The sequence below is a fragment of the Ascaphus truei genome, chromosome 9, assembly GCF_040206685.1.
Source record: "Ascaphus truei isolate aAscTru1 chromosome 9, aAscTru1.hap1, whole genome shotgun sequence".
Taxonomy (NCBI): Eukaryota; Metazoa; Chordata; class Amphibia; order Anura; family Ascaphidae; genus Ascaphus; species Ascaphus truei.
Genome location: NC_134491.1, coordinates 17,194,611 through 17,210,911, shown reverse-complemented (window position 1 = coordinate 17,210,911; position 16,301 = coordinate 17,194,611). Strand labels below are relative to the sequence as shown.

General features: G+C 41.1%; 1 protein-coding gene across 2 annotated transcripts in view; it reads right to left on the bottom strand.

The window, feature by feature from the left end:
* The window catches only part of LOC142502470 (DNA repair protein RAD51 homolog 2-like), a 481,442-nt gene extending 469,229 nt beyond the window's left edge, over positions 1-12,213 (bottom strand). For both annotated transcript variants that reach the window (XM_075613500.1, XM_075613501.1), the window contains exon 1: positions 12,129-12,213. In XM_075613500.1, the coding sequence (XP_075469615.1) occupies positions 12,129-12,134 (6 nt within the window). In that variant the 5' untranslated portion in view covers positions 12,135-12,213. The remainder of the gene's footprint in view (positions 1-12,128) is intronic.
* Between the last annotated feature and the right edge of the window lie 4,088 nt (positions 12,214-16,301).

The following is a 16,301-nucleotide window of genomic DNA, read 5'->3' as shown; positions in this document are numbered from 1 at the left end:
TCTATTTTGTCTTTCTCCTGTTGCTGTAACAGATGCTAATCAGATGGTTCCTTAATCTTTCAGAGGTCCTGGTGCACAGTTGTTGGGAGAATTTTGTGTTGTATGTGTTCGCAAATGGGTTTTTGAAGGTGAGTCCTTTTGAGATCAGATGCTCCTTTTTGCATTTGCTGAGGAAGATGATATCACTGTGTAGTGGCCTAAACTGACACCGCAGTTTCATGAGTCACTACCCTGACACAAGAGAACTCTCTTCCCATGAGTGCTAAAGGCCATGTTTATACATACTGCGCTATATGAATGCACACACAGCTGTCTCTTACACATACATATGTACAATGTAATTCTATCCCTGTAGACCAATAGGGACCACATAATATCTACACACATTAATAGTAATGTAACACCCTCTTACATTTCTACACCTACCCACACCATCCGTATACACTCCCACACACACATTTTGTAATGCGCTGTATGCACTGTGGACATTATATAAATTTACATTTACACACACACATATACTCTTACATCACTAACATTCAGGGACCAACAAATCCTCCCTAAGCCTGCTGGCCAGAAAGCGTATTGCACAGCAGATGCTAATGCCAATTATCGACTATGGAGACATAGTATATGGCTCGGCACCTCAAACCCACCTTGGCAAACATTACACCCTCTACAATTCAATTTGTCGTTTCGTTCTCCAATGCAACTACAACACACATCACTGCGAAATGCTCAAAGAACTAGATTGGTCATCACTCGAGTCCAGGCGCAAAGTTCACCTTTCCTGTCTTGCCTTCAAATACTTTCTGGGCAAGCTACCCAGCTACCTGAACAAGCTCCTCACCCCTACCACATGCAGCACCTATCATCTGAGATCTGACTCCAAAAGACTGTTCATGGTCCCAAGGCTCAACAAAGTATCCGGCCGTTCCTCCTTCTCTTACCGTGCACCCCAAAATTGGAACAACCTAAAGGAGACTCTCACATCCACCACCAGTTTAAGTTCTTTCAAAACTAAGGCTGTCTCACATTTTAATCTGGTCTGTAACTGTTACATACGCCCATAATATATATTATATCTAACTATGCATGCAATGTATTGTATATAATGTATACCCTGTTCATTTATGTAACTGTATTTGTAACCATGTATTATTTGTCATATTAACTCTGTCCAGGACACACTTGAAAACGAGAGGTAACGCTCAATGTATTACTTCCTGGTAAAAAAAATTATTAATAAATTTAACACCTTAAGTAATAAATCAGATACTGCACAGGGGGGAGGGATAGGCTTCAGTCAGATACATTCCAGGACGCACTGTTTTCAAGTAAAAACCTTTCTTGCTTTATCCATTCTAATGAATAACAAAAATATCTGGGGCGCTCCCTTTATAACGTAATAAATTACGGATGTAGGTAATAGAGGTATTTACCTCAACTCTATATTAGAGATAGTACTTACTGAAGAAGAAACATAGGATAGACCAAAAGTATTGAAAATATACTGGCCACAGACTCTTGCTGCTGCTCAACCGGAAAAGGACCTTCCCTGGATCCTCATATGGTAAGTGTGACTGGAATACAGGGAGCGCAAAGAAGAGAATACAGTTGAATATTTGCGTCTTTAATGACTCCGAAATAAATTATGATTTAGTGAATGAAAGAGGAGGGGGGAGGGGAGTAGGGCCGGAGGAAACGCAGGGATCCTGTGCCAGAAAGAAGTGGAACTTCAACGAGCTACAGAGCATCATAGACTCTGCTACAGATATTTTATCCACTCACACATGGCCGTGTGAGTGTTACTATGTAATTTATTATTTTCACTAATCATCTCAGCCTTCATCCGTCCCTACTCCCCTCCCCCCCTCTCCTTCTTTCATTCACTACATCATCATTTATTTAAGTCATTAAAGACGCAAATATTGATTCAACTTTATTCTCTTCTTTGCGCTCGCTGTATTCCGTTCACATTCATTCATTGTAACACCGCCGGAAGAAGAGATCAGTGTATCTCAAAAGCTCGCACGAATAAAAGAATTTCGTTAGCCACAGATCGGTATCGTCTATTAATTTTTTATATTTATATATATATTTTTATATATATATATATATATATATATATATATATATATATATATATATATATATATACACACATACACATACGCTTTGTGGCCCTGGGATCCTGGATCTACCTGGTAAGGAGTCTATTTATATATATATATATATATATATATATATATATATATATATAAGCCTATAGGGAACCATGTTTAAAATGGTTATTGAGGCAAAAAGTGACACTGTGTGCTCATTTGCATGTCATTTCCCAGAATCCCTTGCTGCAGTGGAAGTGCTGTATGCTGGGTGATAATGGGGAAAGGTGGGGTTGCAGACCTGCCTAAGACATGCAGATGAGCATACAGCTATATTTGTATATATATATATATATATATATATATATATATATATATACTGTATATATATCAAAAATTGACGATACCGTTCTGTGGTTTAGCTTCATTTGAGTGATATATATATATAATACTTAACTACTATGTCTTCTATGTCTTGATATTCCAGAAGTAACATTACAGCCAATAATTAACTGTAACCGTGACCTCTGTGTTGCCACTTTGGTGATCTTATTTGTGATGCAGGAAGTTTTAGCTGTAATTACTATAGATGACAGGAAAATACACTGTAATTAAATGATCTAGCAGCATAGATTTCAAAATGGGCTCTATCAATGTCACATCAGGAATTCATTCTTAGATGTATAGATTTTATTCTTAACCAACACTTATTTTTGTTTTTGGTTCAGTTCTTTCTCCAAATTAGGGGAACAGCTATGCGATCCAAATTTCCCCTGAATGATGCCAATATTTTGCTGGGATGGTGGCACTCTGCAGGGCCGGCCTTAGGGCACCATGCCTTCGGGGGGTCCCGATCTCCCTCCTCTCGTTGGCGCTGGGATCCAACTTCCACACGGCCGGAGGGGGGAGCTGGAGGACGGGCGCGGGGTCCCCTCTCTCCAGCATTCTACTCCGATTGGAAGGATCCAGGCGCCGACACGAGGAGGAAGGAAGAGGAGAGAGCACAGGGCCCCCTGGACCGGCAGAGAGAGGTAGGCGTGGAGGGGGTAGAGTGTGCGAGTGCACACGCGCTCTGTGAGAGGGTTCTTACCTTTTCTGAAGTGGACTGCCTCTTGTAGTGTCGCGTTGCCATGGCGAACAACGGCAAATGACGTCGCGATGTCACATGCCGCCGCGTCGCATTGTCATGGCATCATGACGCCACGTTGCTGCCTGAGGAGGGCTACTCAGCGAGGTAAGCCACGCAAGGCCTAAGGCCGTCCCGACAAATTTATATGGACGAACCATCCTCTCAGAAAATGTAATATTCTACAAGCGCTTCATAGATTATATTGTTATCATCTGGAACAGGCGTGAACAAACTGGGGGGTACGTGATTTTGTGGGCGGGTGCGGCGGCTATATACACACACAAACACAATATGCAATTGCGTGTTGAGCCTTACACAGTGCAGATATGCATCTTCAATTTGCTGGTTTCAAATTATTTTATGTCCCCATGATCAATTGATAGAACATGTTTCATTCTTTCTATCTCATATGTGGATCTTCATTCTTCATAGAAGTTCTGGTTCTTAAAGTGAAGGCGATCGAATATTATTGTAAAAGTGATGATATTGTAAAAGTGATGTATATGCACGGCCCTGAGGAAGGTCTCCCTGTGGGACCGAAACGTTGGCTATGGTGTAACTGTTGTTTCAATACAATTACATTTGGATTACCTCTTGCAGTTTGCCGTCTCCTTTACTGGTCTTTGGGCTGGTTAAGTTGCTATATATATATATATATATAAATATATATATATCTATATCTATATCTATATATATATGTGTGTGTGTGTGTGTATATATAGTGGTCGACAAATCAGCAAAAAATCTACTTGCCGAACAAAAAAATCTACTCGCCACCTAGTACCACACGTGTGCTGCTTGGGCCAATAGGAGCTCGCCACGATGTTAAATCCACTCGCCCGGGGCATGCAAATGTATAGGTTTGTCGAACACTATATATATATATATATATATATATATATAGTGCAGAATAAATGAGTTCTTCAGTATTAGGTGATACCTTTTTTATTGGACTAACAATTTATGTCATAGGACAAGCTTTCGAGAGTTCTCCTCTCTTCTTCAGGTCAAGCAATAGAGAGAAGGTGAAGAAGAGAGGAGAACTCTCGAAAGCTTGTCCTATGACATAAATTGTTAGTCCAATAAAAAAGGTATCACCTAATACTGAAGAACTCATTTATTCTGCACTATCGCAACTGGACTAACACGGCTACTTTCTGCTTTATATATATATATATATATATATATATATATATATATATATATATATCTTCTTACGGAATACATGCGGCTATATATATTTGTAACAAATGAGTTTGATGTTTGTTATATAATCAAATATATTTTTTATTGTCGTTGATTAACATAGTGGTTAGATATACGGTATGTATAAAAATGATTTGCGATTAAATTGTAAGCAGGCTATATGGCCGAAATACCCGTTAATTAGATTGAAAACGTTGATAAACATTTTTTTTTCAATTTCTCAATTGTTCAACTTTTATAAACTAATTTACAATCCCTGTAGTTTATATCAATTTATAAATCAAGAAAAGGTTTCTTTCACCCATGTTTGTAATTATTTCATTTTTTAATTCCTTGTTTCTTTTTATTTATATACATACAGGCATACCCCACATTAACGTACTCAATGGGTCCAGAGCATGTATGTAAAGCGAAAATCCTGTATTGCTTTATTAGTATATATACATTCATAATATTAAATATATCGTCTTTGTATAATTATAATTAATATATTCAATAAAATTGTATTTTATTTCGTTTGTTATACATCTGGTTATGTGAATAAATAATTTTTTAAGGACATAGTTAAATACATTTCCCATTTAGATTGGTTCATCTCTTTATAGATAAATATCTGTGGAACAATCAATATTTAGTAGTTTATTCAATTGTTTATGAACAGTAAATACCCTTATATAAATAATACAAAGATGGTGGTGTGTATGTATGTATGTATGTATGTATATATATCATTTGTGAGCACATTCACATGTCTTAGGCCGTGCGTATAGTGCCTGCGACGGGCGACGTCGCCCCAAAAACAAATGCATTGCCGCCATGCGCGCTTATAGTGAGGGCGACAATGCGACGGAGCGACGTTGTGTCGCGAATTTTGGTAGCTGGCAATATTTGACTTTTCAAGGGCTGTCGCCTCATGTCAAGTACCACAGAAAAAACCTCCAAATGGCGGCACACTACAGGTTATGTGTTTCATGGAATGATATAAAACGTAACATTTACTTAGAAACCCTCTAAAATAAGACCGCTGATGTGTAAACAATGTTTTTTCTAAAAAAAAGCAGTACTAGGTGTTGACTGTATATACCTGTCTGGATATGTTTACAGGAAAAGAAACATCTCAAAAAATGACCATATATTTATAGACATAAAGTTGTCAGTATGTAGACTCAAGAAACAATGAGCAGGGTGCTGTTTGTTTTGAATGCTTATATCTCCTAGGCAGCACACGGGTTTTGACAAGGAGTGGTTTTGAGCGGGGCCATCATATTCTTTTGCTCTGTCGCCTCATGTGACAGCCCCTGAACCAATCAAATGCAAGTAAGCCTGCGCCGCCGCCGAAAAGCGAAATATAACTTTCGCTAGCGACGACGGGTGACGTCACCCATCCTGTCGCGTCGCCCGTCGCGGGCACTATACGCGTGGCCTTAGACAGGTCTGCAACCCTGTCTTTCACCATTATCACCTAGCATACAGTGCTTCCACTGCAGCAAGGGATTCTGGGAAATGACATGCAAATGAGCACATAGTGTCACACACATTTTGTATAGAATTTCAATTAACCAATTATAGGAAGTTCTGCTATTTAAAATGCAGTTAGAAGCACAGCATCACTGCTCCCTAACAAAGTGGATACCGCCACGAAACGCGTAAGAGTGTTGATGAGCTGTTTGGTTCTGAGCGTGAGAGGCGCCGATGAGAGCTCTCAACCCTCCCAAGAAATTAACTAGGACATCACTTCCGCTTCCGTGATAACAGCTGCTGGGTGGTCTGCAGATGCCGAGGCGACACGGACGCTAGACGCGAGTAACTGAAGAGACTTTGGAGAGTGTTGACATGGACGCCATCCAGGATAAGCTCTTTTATTGCATCTGTTCAATTTTAGTGACCATCAAATATTTTGTTTACGTACTTCACTATGGCAGTTTGCGCTTATTTTCCTGTTTTATTGAGAACACCCAAGGCTGTGGAGATCGTTTCTTGAAGTTCACATCATATTGCTTCATTAATTATTCAGGACTCCTCCCCTCCCCCTCTCACTCTCACTTTTGAAGTTTTCTTTGCCTGACCCTTCCCCCCATTACACCATTGTTGAACTTTATGTGGACACTTTATATGTACTTTATGCTTTAATTGTTTTTTATTTATATATTCAAATCGTGCCATTCTTCGTGCTATTTCCGTTTAGACACACATGTGCTTAGGTATTATATACACTCTTTGTTTAGAGTTTAGTTACTCACACACTACATTCTAGTTAGTACTAGATAGATATTTACCACTATTTCAATATATTTATAATCACACTTATGTAAATTCACGCACCAATAGAGCGCACATTATTCACAATCATATTATATATATATATATATATATGTGTGTATATATATATATATGTGTGTGTGTGTGTGCGTATATGTATATATGTGTGTGTGTGTGTATATGACTTCACCCAGAGAGTCCCCGGGTCAGTCGGCAAGGACCGGAATAGCTCGCAAAGCCCCTCGGTGAACTCGATCACACACGGAGGTAAGTCAGCTGACTGTGTGTAAACCTCCCGCATGCCACGCTGCCACTCCGTAGCGGGACGCTGCGTGATGACGTCACCGTGTCAGTAACACGGAATAGGGCCACAAATGTGTCCAACAGTCTCTGAAGTGCCCGAAACCGCACTCACATAAATAAATAAATAGCAATGGAATAAATCAATAGCAGTGCCGGTGAATATAGCAATAGGCACATAAACCAATAACATCCTACGCGTTTCGTAGTGATAACTACTTCTTCAGGGATGACCCGGGGACTCTCTGGGTGAAGTCATCGGGTGCATTTGTGAGCTGCAGTTTATCAGGCCTGGACAGATGCAGCTGGCCGTAGAAGAGACCCTTATAGAGACTGCGATTGTTTGAAGGGTCACTTCTGAGAAAGGCTTGCATCACAGTTGCTGTTTCAAACGCCCGCTGAGAGAAATCAACATCTGACTCCTGTACCAGCAGTCGCCGAGTGGTAACTTGTGTATTTTACACTCAATGCTTGTAACCCACAACCTTGATGTACGCAGAATATTTATCCCTATTTTAATATATATTTGTCACTTGCATATTTCACTATTTGCATTGTGCGCTGTTTTTTTGTCTCCTTTTCTGTAGTTGTTGGGGGGTGTTGAGCCACCCCCCGCATTATAGCAGCAGACGCCATTTATACCCATTGCACGGTTATGTAAAAATTTATTTTTCCTCACACTGTGGTTTTTGTGGTTTCACCAGTCGGGTTACCAAGTAGAAGGGTTTTGTGTATTACACCTTATCACTAATAAGTTTAGAGGTTGAGTAGTTGCGCACAGTATATTGTTCACTGTAGTGCCAATACCTTGGATAGGTTTCCGCTTGATCTACTCAAGTTTGTTTGAAACTTTACACAGAACACCAGCCATATTAGTTTGGTGGGCCAATCCAAACTCCATGACCAACATTCCATTAGAGGACAACACCACACACCCTGCCAATAACGATTGGGTATTAGCAGTGCGCCTACATCAATGAGGGGACAGAACCAAACTCTGCCACTAAGCACGGGCTGGTGCACCCCTTCCTGCCTGAGAAGACCCCACCATGTGCTGCCATTCATGGTTGAGTATTAGCGCCGTCTCTTCCTCAATAAGAGGACAACATCAAACTCTGCCACCAAGCATGGGCTTTAGTACCACCTAGCATGAGAGAACACCACCACATCCTGCCAATAACCATTGGTCTGTAGCACTGCCTCTCCCAGCAGGAGAGGACATCACCACACCATGTAACCTAGCACGGGCAGTAGCTGCACCTCTCCCAATTAATCAACCAAGCTGAAGCAGTAGAGAGCCTCCTGTCTGCCCCACCAAACCGATCTTCAGTGTATTCCTCTGGCAAGGTCCTTCCACTGCTCTGACACATCACCCAGCATTTATTTGTCCTTTGATTTATTTAATTGTTTTTTATTTAATAGTTTAAACATTGAAACATGAATCCACAATTAAATAACATACAAATACATGCTTTCAGTAGGTTTCCCATTCCATAAGGGCTTTGCAGTACCACATGCTACCTAACTTTAAAATCCATTGTTTTAAAGGCGTGGGGGGGTGTTCCAGATACAGGAACACTAAAATATTTCACTTCCTCACATCTCATTTCCCCCTTGTGTTGCACCGCCGTCCCACAGCCTTCTCCTCACTTAACCCTGGGGTTTTCCACTTCTCCAGCCACATCAGATCTCTAATTAATTTCCCCTTCATCATAATCCTCTTGGCCGGGCTACAGGACATTTGGACCCAAAGTCACGCCGCCCTTGCGCTAGTGGCTCCAGTATTTTCTGAACAGTGAACATGGCAACACGCCGAGGACAACCAGGAAGTCCATTACGTGGGACAAGGGTTGTCAACTCCAGTCCTCAAGGGCCACGAACAGGCCATGTTTTCAGGATATCCCTGTTTCAGCACAGGGGACTCAATCAGTGGCTCAGTCATTCTGACTGAGCCACCTGTGCTGAAACAGGGATATCCCGAATACCTGGCCTGGGGGTGGCCCTTGAGGATTGGAGTTCGCCACCCCTGACCTGGGATGATTTCGCTTGATTTTTGATATTTAGGCCTTTCTTTACATATTAAACACACAAGCTTATTACTTTACACGGGAGCATTCAGGTTGACATTTTACACAGGTAAGAGTATAGCTGCCCTTGTACAGTTCCCCATTTACTATGTCACTAATCTCTTTAGAAATCGGGTCATATTGTCAGGACTCTTTAGAAATAGGGCCACATGTCTCAGGACCAAAACAAGTAACATAAGAGTTAACATCAGGAACTCCCCTGAATAGAACCAGTCAGTTCCATACTGAAAGGTATACATTTAGCAGCCTCCTGAGTAGCTTTAATACGTTCCAGATGGAGATTTTGTTTTTGTTCTAATAGTATAAACTACATTCAACTTTCTACAGATGTTTGCAATGTAACCCTAATACCTCCAGTGGGGGGTGGGCTGGGAACACCAGTATCATTTCCTTGCTGTCTCAGGTTTACCAGCTCCAGTTCAAGTATATGGGAATTCAACAAAGTTTATGACAATCAAATGTCTGGCTTCTTGCTGCTATCATTTGAATCTGTAATCGGTTGGTGGTTGCTGTGCATTTACAAGTAGACAAAGGCTGTGATTTAGCAGTAGATGAGCTCAGTGGCAATGTGAAGAGAACTAGGTTGAAATCGCAGTGGGAGCGCTCTTTGGCCCAGCCGCAAAGCTCTGTTAGACGGTAAGAAGGGAGGAGGAGGGGCTCAGCGAGTAAAGACACTGGCTCTGTAAACAATCACACTGAGTTTGTATCAGGGGAGCCTGGTTCAATTGTCGGTGTCAGCTCCTTGTGACCTTGGGTAAGTCACTTTAACTCCCTGTGCCTCAGGCACCAAAAACATAGATTGTAAACTCATCTGGGCAGGGACCTGTGCCTGTAACAATCCTAAACTGGCAAGCGCTTTAAGTCCCACTGGGAGAAAAGCGCTATATTGTATTGTATGTCTTTATTTCTATAGCGCCATTAATGTACATGGCGCTTCACAGTAGTAATACATGTGGTAATCATATAAATAACAAATAATATAAATAACAGGTCATGGGAATAAGTGCTTCAGACATAAAAGTAACATTAAGGAAGAGGAGTCCCTGCTCCGAGGAGCTTACAGTCTAATGCAATAAAGTTATTATTGTTATCCTATAAGCAACCATTTATCGGATTTCCCCTGAAAACGGGCCGCTTCGTCGGATTTACAATAAACCTGATTGGAAGTTGAGCAACAATAATGTATCGTTGCGCCTGTGCTAAAAAGCTCTATAACAGAATTTGCTTTGTGGATACCATGTTAACTCCGGGAACATGACGATAGTTCCTGTTTTAGGGAACATCAGGATATGAGCCCAACAGGTCCAGTTTTCAGGATATCCCAGCTTCAGCACAGGTGGCTCAATCAGTCCCTGCTTCAGCACAGGTGGCTTCGACTGAGCCACTGATTGAGCCATCTGTGCTGAAGCAGGGATATCCTTAAAACCTGACATGTTGGGGCTAATGAGTGGGTTCTCAACTCCAATCCTTAAGACCCCCCCAACAATATTCTGTAATTCTGCAGCATTGGTAAGCTTACTCCATATCCCGGTGAGATCCTTTTAATGTGTGTACTTTGTTTTACCCATAGTTTTCCGAGATTGTGTAGCCCATTGCACTGAACAGCTCAGACTACCTCACAATCTCAAGATAACACACTGTTTATGGTAATTAGTGTAGGAACAATTCAAGAAGATCAACATTAGTTGAGCACAAATGAAGTCGTTCCCAATATTTGGAGATCGTTAAAACCATATCAGCAAAAATAAGAATGTATCTTTCTGATAAGCTTCCGCTAACCCAGGAGTGCGCAAACATCCTGCGCTGCGCCCCCCTTGCCTGCTCTCCCCCTGGGTCGCACCCCCCCTTACCTTTAATGTGGCGTCAAATGGAGATGCGTGGAACGAAGTCTGGTGAGTGAGTTTACAGAGGCCTCGTACTGAAGAGCATGGGGCCTCTGTAAACGCCACGGCCCCCCCAAAAAAACATTGCGCCCCCCAGTTTGCAAATCCCTGCTCTAACCAATGGAAATCAATAACAGATTAAACAATTTCCTAATGTACCTTCCTAAAATTCTCTGCGTTTTGACATGTTGACAAAAGGTACGTTTTAGGGAGTAGGGCCGTGTCATTTAAACGTTGCACGGTTTGTAACCAGTCTCAGAGGCCAACACTGTGCTACATTTATATCATTAAAATGGCTTATTAGCCTACGAAAACAAAAACAACTGGTGTTCATTTGGGATTTCATAAGAATTCCAAATTAAATACCAATCTGGAGAACGATCAAAACGCAAATAAACAGCGAACGCATTCAGCCTGTCCCTGGAGGACGATACACAAGCAGAAAACACGAAGAGACATTGCAGTGTGACCCACTGTCTGATTCCCAGCTTCGAAAGGAACTGCTCCGGGAGAGATCATATTCATTGTTTGTTTTGATCAATTCTCTTAAATGAGGGCAGGAAAAAGTGTCCCCTCCCTCCCATAAATTTCCCAAAACCACATCGTTAAACTCTGCGTATCATCATCATACACAAGGAAATCTGGGCTGTGTCAGCTGACATTTTAAAACGAAGACCAATAAAATATGTGAGATGCCTCACATCGAAAGCAGTGCCACCGAGGTAAATGGTTACCAAGTTAACCCATTGTGTCCAAGCTTTCATGTTCTGCATAATTTGTAGTTTTCTTAAAGGAGCAATCCAACCCAAAATCCTACATGGAGAGTTTGAACTACATAGTCCCAATATCAGTGCGACTGAATGGTAAACAAGATATTGTTGGTAATATCTGGATGTTAAAGTCCCGTTACTTGAGCCAAACTTTATATCCTTAGGATAGGAGTCATGATAAGCTTCATGTACTATATTGATCCACACATGATATGATATAATACTACTCAAATATTGGTAGATGCCGCATCCAAGTGGGATTTATGGTGTACTAGGGACAAAAATAGCCTGTAAAGCTATTCTGACCTGTTAACCACCACACAAGCAAAGGAGAACTAACTAGAGTCGTATTAAACAATAGTGATCTTCTTATAGGCATAGATATATACCTCCATTGAGCTGTTTGTACTCACTGATTGCAGAATTTCTTGGCTCCAAAGTGTGCATCCAGCATGTAGAAAGTATCAAAATCCGATGTGTGTTTAAAAAAAAAATCAGTTCTGTAGTATGAGATAATACTTAGTACATTTTTTTTTAAATTCAACTCAATGCCATTTTTCATGAGTTTTAATATACTGAGCATCCTTTGATTTCAATAGCAGGTTTTAGCCACCTCCCCAGCTGTGCAAGATCTTTGCAACACTTTTCTGTTTGTGATCATTTGTTGTCAATATTCCCATCAGCTTGAGCTGCAAACTGTAACAATAGATAATATACGAATACATTGTAGCTGCTGAGTTACACTGACTGAAGGATGGATTGAAACTGAAAGAAGGCCATTTAGCAAACCCTGGGAAGCAGGATCTTTGCTGATCGATTACGGGAAAACCAAATCGATCAGCAGCTTAGGTAATTAATTTTCAATAAAGGTAATCAAAGGATGCACATATTGGAACATATATATATATGTTGCTTGCTTCATTCATTGTAACATCGCCGGAAGAAGAGATCAGTGTATCTCGAAAGCTCGCACAAATAAAAGCATTTCGTTAGCCACAGAACGGTATCATCTATTTATTTTTTGATTATTGAAGCTCGGCTAACACGGTACTGATACCTCTACATGTATATATATATATATATATATATATATATATATATATATATTTTTAGGCAGGTCTGCAACCCCGCCTTTCCCCATTATCACCCAGCACACATAAACACACACAAACACACTCAACACTGTATACACTCAACACAGTATACTTACGAAAAGCATGCGGCACGTGCATGAGCGTTCGCATAGGACGGCCGCATGCTGTATATAACAGCCCTTAGGCAGGTCTGCAACCCTGCCTTTCACCATTATCCCCAGCATATAGTGCTTGCACTGCAGCAAGGGATTCTGGGAAATGACATGGAAATGACATGCAAATGAGCACACAATGTGTCACCTTTTGTCTGAAAAACCATTGTTACATGGAGCCCATATAAGCTAATGTTATATGGTTTTGAAGCAAAAGGTGGCACTGTGTGCTCATTTGCATGTCATTTCCCAGAATCCCTTGCTGCAATGGAAGCACTGTGTGCTGGGTGACAGTTGTAGTCCTACCAATATCTCTCCAAGAACAAACTGCAAATCAACCAGGAAGTCACAAAGAACCCCAGAGTAACATCCAAGGATCTGCAGGCCACTCTCGTCTTGGCTAATGTGAGTGTTCATGACTCAACTATCAGAAAAACACTGAACAAGAATGGTGTTCATGGAAGGACAGCCAGGAGAAAACCACTGCTCTCTAAAAAAAACATTGCTTCCGCTGGAAGTTCGCCAAAGAGCACATAGATGATCTAAAATACTTCTGAAACAATGTTCCCTGAACAGACGTGTCAAAGGTAGAACTTTTTTGCCTTAATGAGAAACATTATGTTTGGCAAAAACCAAAACTGCGTTAGAACAGAAGAACTTCATCCCAACCGTCAAGCATGGTGCTGGGAGTGTGATTGTTTGGGGTTGCTTTGCTGCCTCAGGACCTGGAGGGCTTGCCATTATTGACACAACCATGAATTCTGCATTGTATCAGAAGATTCTAGAGGAGAACATCAGGCCATCCGTCCGTGAGCTGAAGCTGAAGCCAAAGTGGGTCATGCAGCAAGACAATGATCCTAACATACAAGCAGATCTACAAAAGAATGGCTGCAGAAGAAGAAATTCCGCATTTTAGAATGACCTAGTCAAAGTACGGACCTAAACCCCATCGAAATGTTGTGGCAGGACCTGAAGTGAGCTGTCCATGCAAGGAAGCCCTCAAAAGTCACTGAGTTGAAGCCGTTCTGTAAAATGTGCCAAAATTCCACAAACCCGATGTGAGAGACTGACCAGCAGTTACAGGGAACGCGCAGTTGAAGTCATTGCTGCTCAAGGGGGCGCCACCAGGTACTGAATCTAAAGGGTCACATACTTTTTCACACATGGATATTGAATGTTTAATCATTTGTGGGTAAGTAAATGTTGAAAAAGTATCATGTTTTTGTGTCATTTGTTTGATCAGGTTATCTTTATCTATTACAGTACTAGGACTTGGATTAAGAACTAATAAGATTTTAGGTTTGAAATACTGTATGTGAAAATCCTAAGCGGTTCACAAATGTTTTCATGCCACTTTATGTACATGTTAATTCTGCTTTTGTATGTGTACAGAGCTCTCTCTTTCTAGTGTATGGCATACATGTGTCTATGGTGCATGTGTTAGGTGTGTGTATCTGGTGTGCGTGTCTGTGTATGGAGCATGCGTCTGCGTATGGTGCATTTATCGGGGGTACGTGCGTCTCTGTGTATGTTGTTTGGGCCGCGTGATACTTGGTCCGGCTGGTTGGGCTTTCCCACAGAACCAATATCAAATCAAATAGAGAATTAAAACAAGTGAACTCTTTTTGCAAAAAGCGCCTGAAAATATACATTATTTAAAAAAATTAAAAAAAACTTAACCAACCAAGACTTTACTTATTTAACATATCACTGAGCACTACTCCTGCTAAACATGACTTTCTGATCTCTATGAAAAGGTTTCTGTAAACAAGTTATTCCTGTGTAGTTTGAGGTCATAAACTCCTCTCTGTTTTTGTCTGCAGAATTAAAGACTGTGCATAACCCTAACCCTCAATTAGCAGCTGTTGGCAGAATAAACCATTTGGGATTGCGTATTGAAATCAAAACCACTCATGCAATGTTTTCTTTATATATGTTAAGAGAACAGGACAAAATACTAATTTATGCTTCCTTGTCTTTTGGGAAATATCCTATTAAAATACTTCCCAGCAGGACAAAAGTACACAAGGAACGGCTTGTGTGTTTCTCAGATTCTTTAAGTAAAGTTTAACGCCTTGCAGCAGGAAGGGCTTACACACTTCTGGCAGGGAAAGGTTTAAAAGTGAGTTTCTCTGTTCAGGCGCTGTGATTTTATCACCTACACCAGGGGTGCGCACATTTTTTGATCTGCGCCCCCCTGCCTGCTCCCCCCCTCTTACCTTTTCGCCAGCATTTTCTGACATCACGACGTCATGTGACCCCGCGGCGTCACCAGAAGCTGCCAGAGACACGATAAGGGACTCACAGAGGCCTCGTGCGTGTGCCCCGGGCATTTAATCTAAATGTTGTGGGGAAGAGCACGGGGCCTCTAAATGCTGTGCCTCCCCGCCCCCCCTCCCCCAGTTTGCGCACCCCTGACCTACACTATTCGTATCACATATATCCTGGCTATAACCGGCATTCATGACCTTCAATAACATTAATTCCAACCACCTCCGTGGTAATTTCAGAAACTCTGTGCACTGTAGCATTTTTTTCTCTATCTTTGATTCTATTGGACACTATTTGAAGCTTATCCTATATATAAATTGTTATGTTTGTGGCAATAAGCAGTTAGAATATTCTGTCCCGTGCATTTTTTATTGTGGTGTTTTAATTTGTATTTGTGTTTTTTTTTTACTTGTTTCAATACATTTGCTATCAGTAAAATGTCTGTATCTTAAACATAGAGACATACAGTATATATTATTATACTTTTATACTATAGGAGTTTCACTGAAATCAAAACATTGTAACCGCAAAAAAAAGTGAGTTTCAACATACCAAGTTTTCAGAAGATTTGGTGGGTGATGTACAGTATAATACATAGACATAAAAATAGGGTCAGGAGCTAAAAAGTATTAGATCTATTGTGAAACTGAATGTGTATTCAACAAGAGGTGCATACAAGATAACTTTAGCGAATAATTAATAATAATAATATTTAAATATTTGTGAGTTTGACTTTCCCTGGGATGATGGAATGCTGCTGAGAAATATTGACTGTTCCCACAGTCTTTTCTAAAAGTATAGCTGGCAAAGAAGCGCATTTCCAAATATCCAGGGTTGGTTTTCCAAGGAAAAAGGAGGGAAAAGGTGAATGTTTGTGTCACCTTGCAGTTTGGGGAGTGACAGGAGGCGTCAGCATGGATTAGGCTGCGGCCAGGCGGGGAACGCACTGGCGCTCGTGCACAGTGACGTCACACGCTCTGCTTGACCGTGCTTTTCCTGGCCAGGTAGTTGCGCGCGAGGGGGGCATGGCCATGACGTCACGGAG